The sequence below is a fragment of the Bombyx mandarina genome, chromosome 21 (assembly GCF_030267445.1).
Source record: "Bombyx mandarina strain Sakado chromosome 21, ASM3026744v2".
In the NCBI taxonomy this organism is placed as follows: Eukaryota; Metazoa; Arthropoda; class Insecta; order Lepidoptera; family Bombycidae; genus Bombyx; species Bombyx mandarina.
In genome coordinates, this window is record NC_143227.1 from 11,883,940 (window position 1) to 11,901,262 (window position 17,323).

General features: G+C 37.5%; 1 protein-coding gene across 3 annotated transcripts in view; it reads left to right on the forward strand.

Annotated features, from left to right (window-relative positions):
• The window catches only part of LOC114240958 (limbic system-associated membrane protein), a 65,859-nt gene extending 48,916 nt beyond the window's left edge, over window positions 1-16,943 (forward strand). For all 3 annotated transcript variants that reach the window (XM_089736448.1, XM_028171655.2, XM_089736447.1), the window contains exons 5-10: window positions 6,496-6,669; window positions 9,252-9,380; window positions 11,027-11,165; window positions 12,261-12,409; window positions 13,109-13,162; window positions 16,060-16,943. In XM_089736448.1, coding sequence (XP_089592574.1) covers window positions 6,496-6,669; window positions 9,252-9,380; window positions 11,027-11,165; window positions 12,261-12,409; window positions 13,109-13,162; window positions 16,060-16,163 — 749 coding nt within the window. In that variant the 3' untranslated portion in view covers window positions 16,164-16,943. The remainder of the gene's footprint in view (window positions 1-6,495; window positions 6,670-9,251; window positions 9,381-11,026; window positions 11,166-12,260; window positions 12,410-13,108; window positions 13,163-16,059) is intronic.
• The last annotated feature ends 380 nt before the right edge of the window (window positions 16,944-17,323 follow it).

The window sequence follows — 17,323 nt, forward strand, 5'->3', positions numbered from 1 at the left end:
AACCCACGAGCCGCCATCTTCCGAGATGAACAGATCAGAATGGTATTTGGAAATTCCAGAAATATTATGTCAAGAAATGATAAACGAGTTACGTTATTATGAAAGATTTGGAATTTTTAATACGTCTTTAATGCCCTGGTATATGTATGTGTCTATGTTTGTATGTAATACAATCTTTGAACGTCATTTTCACGGACGTCAAGACGTCCGATTAACTTCAACATTTGCATAAGCATCAAGGACCGATAGCAATACAGTAATTTTTTAACTTCTCTCTAATAACCTGACCAGTATCAACAAGAAAATAAATTGTTATGTCGGTTTGCGTATTTATTTACTTTTCAAACTACCATTTGTTAATGTAGCACCCAGGAGGACGGGACGGCGCGTCGGCGGCTGCGGACTGCGATGCGGTCCGCATTTTCGCATTTTCGTCGTCGTTGTCGTCGCCGAACATACTGTTGAAGAGCAACCCGGTCGGCGGTGTATCGCGTTCCGACCCGGCAGGCTGGTTCTGGCCTAGCGGGGTATCCCGGAAGACCAGCGGCACCGCCCGGGCGGCCTGGTAGGGCCGCCGTACCGCGGAGACTGACGTCGTTGGTCGTCGACTATCGCCTCGACGACCCGTCGGTCGGGCGTCCTCGGGGTGGCGCCGCGTGTCTGGTTGTAGTGTTGACCGCGGGAACCCCCCTACTCTGAACGGGTTCTGACCCCGGACGGAGATCGGACGTCGGGTGTAAGAGTGCAGGGGAGTCGTTTAGTGGGTAGGCCCTAAAATCCTTGGGCCCGCGATCTGCTCTCAACACCTGCAGATCGTTGAGTCTCACATACCCCGACGCGGGGACCTCGTAGGAGGTTCGGCTCCCGGCCCGAAAAAAAAAAAAAAAGCACACACGACGCAGATGCCTCAATGCAGACTTATTGCTCTGAATCTGAATAGAAAGGAGATAGGTAACTTAATAACAATAATGAACATAAAATGTGTAACATAAAATCATTCTCTGTCTGTTTGTTTGTTCGCGTACGTCACAAAATTTAAAGATGCGACTATGCTAGAACTTAAAGCTTTGCGAAAATTTCCTTCTTTTTACAAGAAGTACTAAATCAAGCACTATGGCATGAAAAGCAAAAATACAGCGTAATTAGATTTGCTGTAAGGTATCTTGTAAGACCGCACCAACAGGTATCGTGTTGCCGATATCCGCGCAAAGCAGTCCAGCGTTCTATTTTGAAGGATGGGAAGGTCAGAGACTTCGACCTTTTGTCAGTCAAAGCTAGTGACCGTGACAAAGCCAAAAAAAAATTCGCAATACGAAACCTAATAATGATAGAAATGTGGGATGACTGTTGATGACTTTGTTTTATCTGCGAGAATGCGGGAATTGTGGTAGCCAAAGTTCTTGATGACGGAGGAAAAGATCTTCCATCGAGTGGGTGATATTGCTCGGTAGACCGACGGTCTGAATGTCGTTGTTCGGAACTTGTATATAGGTATATGCAAGCTTGTCTTGAAAATGTCGTGAGCGAGATTCAGGCATTTGTCAAATATCTTGCGTTGTATGATGGCTACCCGCCACAGAAATATTAAAAAATAAAACCATTCCCATAAAATGATATCAAAATTATAAATATTCCCAAAACGCCGCGACGCGGACACATTTCGGGAAACAATATTAAAATATTAATTCCTTAAAACGAGTTTAATTAACGTCGTAAGTCTTGAGGGTATTTCGCGAAATGGATATTCACGAAGGAGATATTTTAAGAGAGAAAAAATGAAATGAAAGGCATCGTTTACATCTCATTAGTGACACCGTGATGATTACAGGAATTTTAGATTCGCGCTGTAATCTGTGCCTATGGGCCCTAGTGACTGACTGCTTTGCTACAAGTGGGCTATAAGAAATCGCCAAAGTCCTTTGAATGAATGAAGTAGTTGGTGTTCGAAATCACGGCCCATCTGGTGTTAAGTAGTTACCGGAACAACAAAAATGCCACTCACCTTGTAACATGATTTAATAAGTAAACATCATCGCCTTTATTATTGCCATGGCCTAAACCATGGCCTAAACCAAAATTTGAGAACGCAGACCGAACAAGCTGACCTTACCAAATATTTCGCCAACTTATGTCAAATATTTAGAGGAGGCCATAAACTGTGGCCACTATGGATGAACACCTGGTAGCTGGAATAGCCCCTTACGCTACCAGCTATTAAATAAGGAAAAAATGTGGGTGATGATTTGTTAATTGCATAGGCAAAAGACGAAACGAATTAAAATTTATTTTGAAATCAATGAAAAATCTCATCGTAATCAACGATTTTACTTCAGTTAAAAACAAAGCCGTAGATGATGGATGATGTGATATAAATCCTATCAGTTAAATAGTAGGAATTTATGAGAGTCCAATTGACTTTTTAGGAGAGCCCGAAGAGTTACTACCAGTTATTCCAGTGTCGTACTTTTGTGCGTTGTCGCGGATCTTAAATGATTAATAACCCACCAAACCGATCACCAATTCATACTACTTGATACCTCGCATCAAAATTACCTAGCTATCCTGTCGTTGAAGCACTGTACTACCATGTTGTATTTAATTTAAGGACTTCAATTATGAGTCAACGCATGATAACCCTCTAAAGTGATATTTTTCGACAAAATCTAGTTATGTATCTGTTGTAGGAGAAAAGTATATTTTCGTTGTCCCTCTCTATAAATACCCGGCCCTAAAATATTTGACACCACACGGAAACTAGCTTCCTTAAAAAAGGAAAGGTAAGGTTTTTCTTAAGTTCATACACCTGATTTATCATTCTTTCGTTCGTAATAAGAAACTTTTCGCCCCTCTAAACGTTCCGTCGGAGCCTACATTTGCATTTAACATTTAAATTCAGTTACGGCTTTATAGCTGTTTGTTTTTATTCCACCGTCTTGTAAACGTTTTGAAGTATTTCTGTTTTTTCTTCTTTTATTCGGAAGATCTTTTGATACGATGTCGTGTACTTGTACACAAGGCTTTTAAGATAGAAAATTTTAGATGGTTATAGTCTTTCGGTCATCTTCTATAAGATGCGTGGTTGCAAAAATTCATTTGCGAAAATGGGATAAGATGCTCGACATACTCCTTTTTATTGCCTAGATTAGTGGACGAGGTTTTTTTATGATTGAGGATTTACTGGTGGCCCGGAGACCATTCCAGTTTCACAAGGACAGATGGGCAAGCAAGGGCTCAGCCAAAAGGGGCGGGATTTGCTACAGGCGGGAACAGCTACCCGAGCGCCTCCAAGGAAGATCTAACAACTCTAGAGAAGCTGCATCGCGAATGAATCTACTACGGAATCGGAATCGCGACCCGCTGAGAAGATCCGGCGAGAAACTCAACGGGCTCATGTTTAGGTTAGATTGCACGTCGAACTCAGCAAAGAGTTCGGTTACCGGGGTCTCTACTCCTAGTGTCAGAGCGGAAGGCGTCTAATGCAAGGATCTGATGGATCCGTAGGGATGTATCTAGGGCGACGACGGTGAGTGAGGATTCGGGGAGTAGTCAGCGGCGACAACGATAAGGCGATTATCATGACGCATTGCTTTATCGAAGTAACGTTCTGACGCGGACTTCATGTATTTTTGGATCAATTCGAGGTCCAAGTCGTCGTGTAAGTCGACGTTCTTCACGAACCACGGAGCTCCAACGGCTAATCTGCAAAAACGAGATTGTAGGAATTGGAAGGTGCCTATGTGCAAGCAAACACCTCACTCGCGTAAGGCATGACGGGCCCTATGCAAATTTCGGTTGATGCAAATATATTATGTACGTGGCTCAAATGTTACACACAAGAAATAAGGAAGAAATGCACACTCAGGAAAAAATTATACACTATAAATAGCCTAGCAATATGCGTTATTGAGCAAATTTCTGAAATAAAACAGTGACAGAATCCATTCTGAAGGAAATCAGGATTTGTTCCGTACAATGGAGATTTCACCCATCATATACCATATTATATACAGCAAAAATATAAATTGAAATTCCAAAATTATCAATCTTGAATCGTTAATAAAAATAACGTAAAACTTATTAATTAACTCTCATTAGTCCAAAGGAGAGTTTTTGAATTTTCCGTCCCTCCCGATCTCCCATACATTAGCTATAAAGTTTTAGTTAAAAAAAACAAAAAGAACTTCGTACTCGAATAAATTATTCTTAAGGTGAAGGAAAAACCCTCATTTTATGGAAAGCGTTTGGCTCTTGGGAATTTGAAATCCATGCATTAATAATAATTTGTATTTGTTTTTCATATCGAATCGAAATTATTTGAGAAGCTCGTTTAAAAATCGGTTCGATTACATCTCGGCGTTTAATTTTAAAATTATTTGTTTTTAGTTATTTATGAGCTATATGGTTATTTCATTATATAGCTATTTAGTTATTTATTTAGGAGATGTACGGAAATGGTAGTGCAAGGTAGAGGGGAAAGAGGTCGACCGAAGAAGACATGGATGGAGTGTGTGAATGACGATATGAGAGATAGAGGAGTGAGTGTTGAGATGACGGATGATAGAAGAGAATGGATGAGAAAAATTAGCTCTGCCGATCCCACCTAATGGGATAAGGTGGAGAAAAAGAAGAAGAATTTATGTATGAGCTGTTCTTGTCATTTAAATAGTATAAATAATAATAATCAAAAGGGGAATTTGTGGCCATATTTTTTATGATATTAGTGTCTTAAGTAATTTTTTGGTTGGTACTAGTTCAATCAGCGACTGGGCCCAGTGATACTCTTTGATTTGCGAGGCTCATATTTATCCTTTTTGAATTTGTTGACTGAGTATTAATGATATGGGTGCTGTGTAATACGTCAGATACTAGTTCTTGGGTACACAGAGACTTTTTAATTAACTAGAACATCCTAGCAGCAGCAGTAGTGACCTTAATTTGTGATTGTCTGGTTTCTGCGTCAGAGGCCTCTGACCCTTGCAGATCTAAAGTTGTTTTATGTGTTTGAAATTATTTAAAGCTTAACCACGCGATTGATTTAATAATTTTAAGATTTATTTACATTTATTCCGAATACTCATTAGTTTTGATGATGAAAGAGTGCAATAAAGACCCGTAAAACTGTCTTTTATTTTTCTAATTATTAGTGACATGGCGTGCACAAGCCTGTTTAATTAGGTATCGTCATTCCGCCTATTTTAGTCGTGTAGGAATCATGCATTCCTGTTTACAAAATGGGACTACCGTCACATAATGCGATTATTATTGCGACATTGATCTCATGACTGAATCCTTTTGGCACCATTCACCGTATAATATCTATGAGATAGAGCCATTAAACCATTTAAATTATTTCAATGTTTCATTTTTTGCAATTAATACGATTATTATTCGTGTGTTGTGATCGATATCTTCGTATTTCATCGGTGTCATAGACATAATTAGGACGGCGCTTACGTTTAGTGTCGAATTCTCATAAGTTTCACCACGCATGTTTTCACGGTCGTTGAAATTTGAATATTGTTCTCTGTTAGATTTTAGTTACTGGCCTTTCTTTGTGCATAATATTACCAACTAATAGTTCTTGAAGCACTTTGTTTTGCTTCGGGTTTCATCTTCACGATATGAGGATCACAGGTGTTGGATAAGCGCCAACAATCTTCACCGTTAGAGTTCGAGTTTTTTTTTTAATTCCACCAGCCTCGCGTACCGCACACGGGATTAACTTGTTCTCCTTAGGGAATATTTGGATCTTGTAAAATCTTTTAAAATTGTTAGTACTTTTCGAAGCGTGTCGAGAAACTGCAGAGTGAGAAACTTCATTATATTATCCAACTATCGCATCTTATTTTTTATTGCCCCAGCAGGCAGATGAGCATACGGACCACCTGATGGTAAGTGGTTACCGTCGCTCATGGACGTCAGCAATGCCAGGAGCAGAGCCAAGCCGCTGGCTAGCGCATAATATTCTCCGCAAGCCGCGTTTGAAGAAGTACATGTCATATCGCTTAGGGACACCGTGGAAGGGAGCTCATTCCAAAGCCGGATGGTACGTGGCAAAAATGATCTCTGGAAACGCACTGTGAACTTTCTTCCCTCTCAAATGAACGTTATTAAATTTTATACTTTCTATCTCCTTTAACACCAGTAGTATTAGAACTATATGCCGTACCACTATAGGTTGGTGCAAGAAAACTTATACAGTGGTCGTGAAATTATCATTAAACTTATAACGGATTTACTGGCTTCAATGGTATGTCTCAAGGAGAATGCAGATTATTAACTTTGGTGTCCAAGGACTTTAATGAGTACCAGGTCTTACATCTAGTTATATCTACTACAGGTTAAAAGATGTGGAGTGCATTTAAATATTTTTTTGCATACAAAGTAGCTAAAAGTTGTTTTTGTCAACCTTTATACGTAAAAAAGAACAATAAAAATTAAATTACACATCCAATTTAATTTGATTCACTAAAGCCTTTACTGTTTTGTCTATAGTTCCACCAGATATCATCAGTGATGATGCATCAGGCGATGTCTCAGTGCAGGAGTTGGAGAATGCCACATTGACCTGCAAAGCGACAGGTCATCCCCCACCCAAAATAACGTGGAGAAGGGAAGACCACGAACCTATTCTGCTTAAGAAACCCATGTCGAGGGATTTTGACAAAGGTAAGGTTATTAGCGTCCACATGCGAATGTAAAAATTTCACGCATTTTTAGAAAGCGTTCAAGCATTTATGTTTGAAGGTTAAGAGAGTCACAGTGAAATAAAATTGAGTCTCTGACTTTATGTTTCAAGGTGAGTGGCAGCAGATGGCCTGTAAGCTCGTCTACTTAGAGCTATTAGTTGACTTAACTAATTTACATTCATTTAACTTCTTAACTTTTAAATAGCCTGTTATCAAGACATTAATACTTATTCTTGTTTAGGTAATATTTGTAGTCGTAATATTTTGAAGATAAAATGGCATTTGACACGAACAAATTAACGATCTCAGGCTCAAAAATATCTAACTAACTCCAGGGCAATAAGTATTTTTTTATTTTTTTATTGCTTAGATGGATGGACGAGCTCACAGCCCACCTGGTGTTAAGTGGTAACTGGAGCCCACAGACATCTACAACGTAAATGCGCCACCCACCTCGAGATATAAGTTCTAAGATCTCAGGTATAGTTACAACGGCTACCCCACCCTTCGAACCGAAACGCATTACTGCTTCACGGCGGAAATAGGCGGGGTGGTGGTACCTACCCGTGCGGACTCCCAAGAGGTCCTACCACAAGTGCCACAAAGACCAATACGACACAAAATAAAGTACACCGCAAACATTAATTTTGTTTAAAAAAGATATTGACATCGACCTTCTATCGAATCCACATTTTAGGACCGTGATTAGGGCAGCACAACCTCAACGCTACCTGACATAAAGTGCTTACGATCCCCGTGGACGTTGGCAGTAGCGTGTCAAGGTTTACAGTAAAATTAAAAAAAATATTCTCGATTGAAAAAAAGCCATTAGAAAACTGACAATACTTCAAAGCATTTTATTTAATTTTCTTCATAGAATGCATATGCTTTTTGCACTTTAAGGTTCCTCATCTCAGTGTCTTCTCTTATTATTGAGAATCGTGACTCATCTGTAGTTTTCACACTGTTTCTCTCCACGTCTTCATATCGTTTACCCGGTGAAGAGCTTCAATTCATCGGCATTTCGAGCTACTGAATCACCTGGTCAAACCACCGTTTTGGGATTTGTCCTCTTGGCTTTTTATTTTATCGGTAACGATGAGTCTTGGGTCGAGTCCAGATGAACCGGGTTATTAAGGTGTTTGCGTGCTATGTGAACGAAATATTTCAGGTCACGATGAAGACATACGGTTGAGAGCCTTAGGAATAGCAGAGTGACTACTACACCGAGAGATAAAGTCCAAATCTCAATTGTATTATGTATCAGCTATCTCACCGCTTAAACTATAAAGTTTTAAATATTATTAGTCATTTCCTTCAAATACGGCGATTCTAAAATACCTCTTAAATGCCTCAATAACATGTTCTTACGAATTGTTCTGAGTTAATCCGGTTGACCGTATGCAGATCTATGCCGCAGGTGTTGCTTGCAAATTGACCGAGCCACATTACCAGTGACGACTCCCAGCGGAGACCCAACCTCACTGAATTAGATTAAGAATTAATATTAAACTGAACGATAATATTAGGTTATTCGTACGGTTGAAGTGTGTGTTTAGTGGAGGAATTTCAAGATTGTGTTAGATTATGTATCTCATTTTCAAGTCTCACAATTCGTTCTTCCGAAAAATCTTATTAAAAAGTCGCACGACAATTTTGAAGATGTGGACAATCAAGAAACTACAAAAAAAATTACGTGTGAATAAATCACATCATAATACACAATTTTATCTTGTTTAAATTTATTCTGCAGATTTATTTCAAGTGAATTATTAAAATATAATAATCGTAATAAATGATTTTTGAAAATAGTATTTTCAATATCATGGCATTGTTGATTAAATTTTTGGGCAAATCAATGATGATAAAGCGTTTAAAATGGATTTAAAAGGTAAATACCGCGAAACCAACTCGTTCGTCTACAAACAAGAACTTTGTACTTAACGAAACGAAGCCAAATTTTAATTGGACGCCACCGTTAAATTATTGAGTTAGAAATTTAATATTCACTTACAGATTTTGAGGAGAACGATTTCGGTACCGTTTAGTGTATTGGGATATTAAATTCGTTAGGGTGTCAATTTCTAACTACATGACTTTTGCTTCGGTTTTATTTTTGCGTATTGTAAGCCACGAAATCTGGAAAATATTCAAAATTTTGCAATATAGTGACAAAAAAGGTAATAAACCCCAAAAGTTGTTTTCCCTTTTCCTAGTTGGTTAAATGTGTCTTTTGAAGAGATAATTTTTCAGTATCACTGTATTAAAATAGATTAAATCGTGGATTTTAAACGAAATTTTAATGCCTGCAGTGGAAAAATACTCGGGGTATTCCATCCCCTTGGCAAACGTGCTACACATCATTCGCGTAATAAACCACACGGAGACCCGATGAGGATCTATGCCCTGCAGAAACCAGTCATAGCTAACGCGATCGACGAGGGGATTTTGTGGCTCACTCCACTTCGTACCTCAGTTTCTATCAGGTCTTTCATTGGGGACGAAATCTTAATTGTTTTTTTTTTCTTTTAGACATTTCCTTAATAATCTATCTCTCTACAGTTGAGAACTACGTGGGTAGTTCTTTACCTTTGTGGCGCGTGGATCGACGTCAGATGGGCGCTTTCCTCTGCATAGCTTCAAATGACGTGCCTCCAGCGGTCAGCAAGAGGATCACACTGCTAGTCAACTGTACGTGACCTGTAGAAAAAAACAAAATACTTTCTAAGGAGACTAACTTTAAAACTATTTCAAAGCTGAAGCCATTAAACTATTTTATTGCAATCGATCGGTGTAGGAGTTTGAACGTTACCTGGCCGTAACAGGAACGTGAGGATTTCATGTCAATTTTATTGTAAAATATCTGTTCCGCCCTTCAAAATGAAAAACATAGTTTATTTACTACAAGAAAGATAGGACGAGGTTTCCCTATCAGTAAAGAGTCATCTAATTGATATTTCTTTATATATATATATGTATGTATTTATGTATATGTATTTAAATAAGTACGAGTATTTGTATCTATACATATTATGTGTGTTATATATACACATATTATTATGTTTAAGTAATATCACTATCACACTACACCTACCAAGGTTCATCTCTGCACTCCCCTAAGGTAGACTGTCAGAGAATGCCTATGGCATTAAGTCCGCCTTTATACTGTCTAGTATATAAAGTTATAAATAAATATATAAAAAATAAAGAAAACCTTAGGCACGACTGCTTCAGTTGAACGTTTTGATTCTAAATATGATAATATCTGCATAATAGCAAAATACAAATATACAACTACTATAATAAAACTTTATGATTCTAAATGTGATGATAGTAAAATTTATAACGACATACGAAATCGTTGAACCCCCAAAAAACCCGCGTAAACACGATCAAATGTCAAGTTTGACGAAGGATCCCGTTAACCTGTTTTGGACATATCCTGCGCTAATAATTAGAAAGGACACGATATATATCCTCCCACTGCTGTGACGCCGCGAAGGCGTTATCGATCAACTATTATTTAGTAAAAGCCGGTAACCTAAAAATAGTGACAATGCGCTATGTCTTTTACTTTCAATCATAATGGAAAGACACAAAATATAGTTTGATATAGCATTGTGTAGAGACAGAGTGAAACTGTTGGTTTAACTTAAAATTTAGACAACAAATAATACAAAAGACTAAAATAATTTCACCAACTCATTCGACCTGAAGCCGTCGCTCTGTAACGAAAGAATACGTGTTTCGTAAAGTTGTAAGATGGATATAAAGAAAAATGAACGAGTCATTTTTCATTTGGAAATTCCAACTTTTCCGTCATAGATGGCAGTCAAAAAGTTATGACGTCACGCGATTTTAATATAGTCACGAGTGCGCTATTCACGAAAATTTGCATGGATTATTCTGTTTTCGTTGTTAATGTATTAGTCAATTTCTCAACAAACTCAAGCCTAATTTAAATCCTATCCTAGCCTATCTATAATAGTTTAATGTCCCTATTCTTTCATATCTATACTAATATATAAATCTACAGTGGTTTTCACGGATGTTCCGTTATAACTACTGAACCATGCATCCAATTGACTTGAAACTTGGTATCCATATAGAAAATACATGTACTTAATGGATAGGCTAATACTTATATGAGTGTTGGACGCCCTATACCAGTTGCGGTAATGATGAGAATCTTTGTGGCGGTGGGATATAATAATGTTAATTTTAAATGCCCAGCGAAGCGGACGAGTACAGCTAGTAGGTTATATTTTCCGAGCCTATCTATAATAGTTTAATGACCCTATTCTTCCCAATAGGTTAATTTTTTCATTTGCCAACAGTCGCGCCAACCGTAAAAGTGCCAAACCAGTTATTAGGTGCACCACTAGGCACTGACGTCAAACTCAAGTGCTACGTGGAGGCCTATCCTAATACAATCAATTATTGGATCAAGAACAGGGGAGAAATGCTCTTAGATGGGTAAGAAAATATCCGAAATGTTAGTTTTCAATCTCTTTTCCAGTTTGTTCTCAATTAAGCAGAGCTATTGCTCATATGATCTGTCTATAGCTATAGGAAATGCTAGAGATAAGCGAATACAATTGGAACCCTTGTTTGCAGACGGATAGGGACTATATCTACCTTATAATTTACTAAGACTAGTTAATGTTTGACACGATATTGATTGCCGGTAAATATTTGTGTATTTACTCTTTTCGATTTAGCGGATGGGGTTCGATGGGGATGGATCGGCTATTCCAAGATTCTAGGTCTTCGAGCTCATACCTCGTACTGAGGTTTCTACGAAATCAGGCAACCGCGTTACCAGCATTACGCTCGTGGGTTTATCTACAATCTACCTACATCCCTTTGTACAAAATAGGGGGATAGTGATAATATATGATTGTGTTAACCCAAATAATAATTTGCTTTGGGACAAAATTCAGGAACGCCGTTTCAAACACTGATAAATATAAATCAAACTTTAAATTTGTGGTCACAGGAGAGATAACAGCATTCATATTGTGATGTCTAAGGACTACAGTAGTGATTTAACACCGGGGGGATTGGGAGCAACTAATACAACTATATTAATAACTAGCGGCCCGCTCCGGCTCCGCTCGGGTCTTTAACAAATTTTTCAACGTTATTTGACGCTGTTTTATTTTTTTAAGTAAAAGTACAGTTATTGCGGCACAACTATAATAGTTAGACATATGCTGTGCGACACTTTTTGTAAGTAATAACGTGTTCTACAAAGTCTTAGTAGATTATTTTATTCTATCATTAATAGTTTTCGCAGAGCACGCGACGTAAAAAATATTTTAGGTTATTTATTTAAACCTTGGATTACATTATTGGAGTTTTAGTAAGGATCCCAAATTTTTTTCAAAAAAGATTATAGCCTATGTCACTCTGGAATAATGTAGCTTCCAAACATTGAAAGAATTTTTCAAATCGGTTCAGTAGTTTCGGAGCCTATTCAATACAAACAAACAAACAAATCTTTCCTCTTTATAATATTAGTAAGTATAGATATATTGATAATGATATTGATTTTTTGTTTCTTGATAGGCCTAAATACACCATAAGAGAAGAGAAGGCGTCCTATAAAGTATCCATGTGGCTGACAATTAGACAGTTCTCTAGAAATGACATCGGGACGTACAACTGTGTCAGCACGAATTCTCTCGGCAAAAGCGAAGGGACTCTTAGATTGTATGGTGAGTTTTATGTGAAATATTGTTTAATTAATATTTTATGGAACTGCTAAATCCCAATCAGGTGAGACTGTGATAGGAATTACGTTTCGGGGAAAACGGAGGGCTTATGACTTTGTGCAGAACGACAAAGGTAAGATTTTTAGCATTGAAATAAATCTATGACTTTGTTTTCTTTGATAATGATTTTAGAATTCAATTTAGTGCCCTTGTACTCTGTATCTTTATTTTCGTGTTTTTTCTAACAGCTGTGTGTACAAAAAAATAATATAAAATATTACATTTTAATATTACCATTTTAATACGATGATATTAATGAATAGATTATAATTTAAAAAAAGCAATTCTTCAGTGCTTATTTGTTCAGTGAAATTAACCAACCAAATTCCATTTTGATGGACCGCTAGAAAAACACTCGAAAGGGGCACAGGGGAAAGAAGATTTAAGTACTTAAAAATAAAAGGTCTAGATTCGCATGAGATTTATATTCAGATGAGGGCCTCACAACGGTGGCTTGGCATCAAAAGAGCTGAGCGATCCCTGTGACGCCTTCTGGCAGATGATGCACTCGCAGAAGTCTTGTATTGTCCACTACTACAACTTATGCAGTAAAGAGTACTACATAAATATAAGTCTTTTACAAAATTAAATCTCGTCTTAAAATCAACTATACATGATTAACAATTAATTATTAATTTACAGAAATAAAACTGAACTCGTACCAGGAGGACTTCAATCAAATCAGCGTTGCGGGAGGTATGAATATTTTAAATCTTTTCTGTGTAGCCTTCGCTCGTTTTCTTGTGGCTTCACAAATTTCGACAAGTAATAAGATGCATTGCAGAGTTAAATGATTATACATATATTATAAAAACACTTGATACGGCAGCTGTATTTAGCTATGTTTGCTATAGGTTTGTTAAAGGTATTTAAACTTTATCTTCTTCTTTTTCTCTACCTTATCCCCCTAGGTGGATCAGCACAGCTAATTTTTGTCTTCCATTCTCTTCTATCAGTCGTCATCTCAACACTCCTCTTTCTCTCACATCGTCATTCACACTCCATCCATGTCTTCTTCGGTCGACCTCTTTCCCTTCTACCATTTCCGTACATCTCCTAGTCACATGCATCTTCTCTCTACACGTCACATGTCCATACCAGGCTAACCGCATTTACTTAAATTTTATCTGATTGCTAAATGGTTTCTGGAGTCTATAAACATCAAACTTCAGCCATTGGTGCTAGATGACCTCTCCTCCATTTTAGATCAAACTTATGCCTGTCTTTCCGGCAGAAATAGGGAAGAAATTGTCTTGGTAGTGCAGTAGACTTCTGTATCTACGAAAATGATAATCAATCTGTTTCAAACTGTTAAAAACAAATAAATATCTGTAGTTTACGAAAATGCAAATAATATTAGGTTATCTTCAACAAAACTGTAATTGAGTGGGAGTTGTTCAATGAAACTTCAATTTTCTTTATAACGGTACGAAGTTAACTAACAAATTCATTCGCTTTGTTCAATCAACATTTTCACTATCAAATTAATATTTAAAATACGTTTCTTTTATTATTATTGAACTTCATGAATTAGATGTTAAAATGTATTATTCATTTAGTTTAAGTTTATATAATTGTTGACAACTATCAAATCTGTTAAACCGCTACCTACTTATGACGGTAGTACATGTGAATATTTATTTTATTTTTTCAAACAAATTTCAACGAAAACTTTAGGTATTTAAGATTAATTTTATGAGCCAAAACCATTCGTATGTGGTAGGACCTCTTGTAAATCCGCACGGGTAGGTAACACTGCCCTGCCTATTTCAGCCGTGAAGCAGTAATGCGTTTCGGTATGAAGGTTGGGGCAGCTGTTGTAACCTTAGAACTCATATCTCAAGGTGGTCGGCGGCATTTACGTTGTAGATGTAGATGACAACGTAGACGCGCCACCCACCTTGAGATACAAGTTCTAAAGTCTCAGCATAGTTACAACGGCTGCCCCACCCTTCAAACCGAAACGCATTACTGCTTCACGGCAGAAATAGGCAGGGCGGTGGTATCTATCCGCGCGGACTCACAAGTGGTCCTACCACTAGTAAAAATAAAAAAAAAAGGAATTCAGCCAGAGCGCAGATTGAATAAAATCGGTGTAGTGAAAGCCTGCATAATGCACACACCGAAACTCCCGACTCTTACAAGTCTGACCGGAACGAGAATTCACAGCTCACCTCTCCAATACAGCTGCATTGCAGTGATCCTGCCGATACAAATTCATTTTACCGTTTTGTTCTGATTTTAATGATTACTTTTACAGTTCATAAACCTGTATTTATGCTTTATCTTACTGGTTTTAGGGAGTTTGACCCCGCACGGGTAAGTACAACCGCTTTGCCTATTTCTGCCGTGAAGCAGTAATGCGTTTCGGCTTGAAGGATGGGGCAGTCATTGTACCGTAAAAACTGAGAATCAGAACTTGTTAGCATAAAAAAAATGTTTACGGGTTGAGGAAATTACTTCCTTGGCACCATATTGTTAATGGGGCTTTTGTTTTAATGGGAACCCGCGCCACACATCTTGAGACACCATATTTTATAGAAGTTCACACTAAAAAAGCACAATCCTAACTCCAACTGGACATTCAACTCATGGTATTGAACTCATCATCATCATCATAGTCGGTTACTCTTGTCAGAAAAGTCGTGGTCATGTAGAATCCTTGCTTATTATAGCCTTGATAGCTGCTCTCCATAGTTCGCAAGTTCCATTATTGAACTCCACGTAAAATTTTCTTCAAGGTAGCTCGCTTGTGCACAGTAATGAAAGTAGTTTCGAAGGAATGTCTCTGTTTTATTTGCATATTGCATCAGATTGGGATTATACGAATGGAAGGTTTTTTTTTTCAATTAGAGATAAAAGTCTTTTCAAATTGTGATTAATACGGATTAAAATTGTCAAATATCCAGAAGCAATAGATAAAAGCTATATATACTGGTGGTAGGACCTTTTGTGAGTCCGCGCGGGTTCGTACCACCGCCCAGCCTATTTCTGCCGTGAAGGAGTAATGCGTTTCGTTCTGAAGGTTAGGGCAGCCGTTGTAACTATACTGAGATCTTAGAACTTATATCTCAAGGTGGTCGGCGCATTTACGTTGTAGATGTCTATGGGCACCAGTAACCTCTTAACACTAGGTGGGCTGTGAGCTCGTCCACCCATATAAGCAATAAAAAAACCCTCTCTGATTGTGGGCACATCAGTAATTGTCGTGATTTAACGCACACATACCTGCGTGTACTATATTTTTCGGGTCCCAAACTCTGAACCATGGCTTAGAAGCAATCATACCTTAAAAATCGTCGTATGTTGTGAATTGTAAATGTCGTAATATTAGAGCGGCAGTTTGTGAAGTTTTAAAAGTTTAATTAAAAATACAAATTGCTTACAAAATATTCCTCTAATAGGTACCAAAAATTATAATTATTTATCCTTGAAACTAGCATATCCTGCAATAGTACATTTTTATAATGGTTCTTAGTATGACTAAAACAAGTGAGGATCAGAGATATTCAGATTGAGTGTATCATATTTTACTATGATTTCTCGAATTTAAATTTTGTTTTTTTTTAATTTAATTTATTTTCTTTTAACAGGTCTAACGGAAGCAGCTAAAGGAGATACATCCAACTTCCTCCATTCAAACAGGATATTTTTGTGCACGTTATGTTTGTTCACGTATTTATATATGTTTACGTAGTGATTTTAAGATGTAAATAATATTGTCTTTGTTGTTTTAAACTTTTGTGTCTGACGTTACATACATTCAAATGTTTCTTGTTAAATTACAATCATTGAAATACAAAAGTGCTATTAATGAGTCAATTAATCACAAGTTAGTGTGAAAATAAAAACAACTATTGATCAAAATAAAGCATTTAATGTACATTTTCGGCGAATTCAGATCTAAAAATTTCATTTACGAATAACTCGCTAAGCTAATTTAAATAAAGATTCAGAGTCACGTAACCGCATTATTTTTTTTCACATAAGCGTAAAAATGACGTGCGTATGACAAGCTCAACAAAAAACGGTTATCGTACTAAAAAATGTGAGAATCAATAGTAGCGGCTAGCTTCGATTGTGAGAGGGAAACGCCGTACAAATGAAAGACAGAGACGGCGCTCTACAGAGCCGATTGTGCTTTCTCTCTCTCAAATACGATGAACGGACATTATCGGCGCGGTCTGTACACCTTTTTCGACGTCAGACACAAAACAAATGCTTAAAAAGGAACGTAATTCAATTACAATGTTTCAATTTCGTGTAAATATATAAACTGTAAGTAATTATTTAACGATGTTATAAATTGTAAATCCCTTACAGAAACAACGATCGTAATCATTAGTTCTTGTAAAAGAAATTCGCTTAGTACTCAGCCAAATTGGATTACTGTTTACGGAGTTTATGTACGTATTGTGTAAACTGATCGCTCGATTATAAGACTGTTTACGAAGAATAAATACATTATTAAAACATATTGGAATTTTATTTTTATAAGTCCTTGTGTTTTTTATTGGTTTATTTTAATGAACGCTAGAGACTCCCGGTGTTAAGAGGCTATCGGATATCACAATCTACTTTGGGGTTATATTGAATAACCCCTCACCCTTGAAACGCATGACTGCCTCGCGGCCGATATAGTCAGGGTGGTGGTTACCTCCCGCACTGGCTCTTCTACCACCAATGCCCGGTAGCAATTGTGGTATGGCGGTGGTGGTGAATGTATTATAGTAAACATGTTACGGGCTTGCGTTGCCCCGTCCACGGCCACGATAATAGGGTTATTGTGTCGCGCCGCTTATCGAAGAAGTGTTCTGACGCTTCTAAATTTAAGCCATCTTGTAGGTCGATATTCCT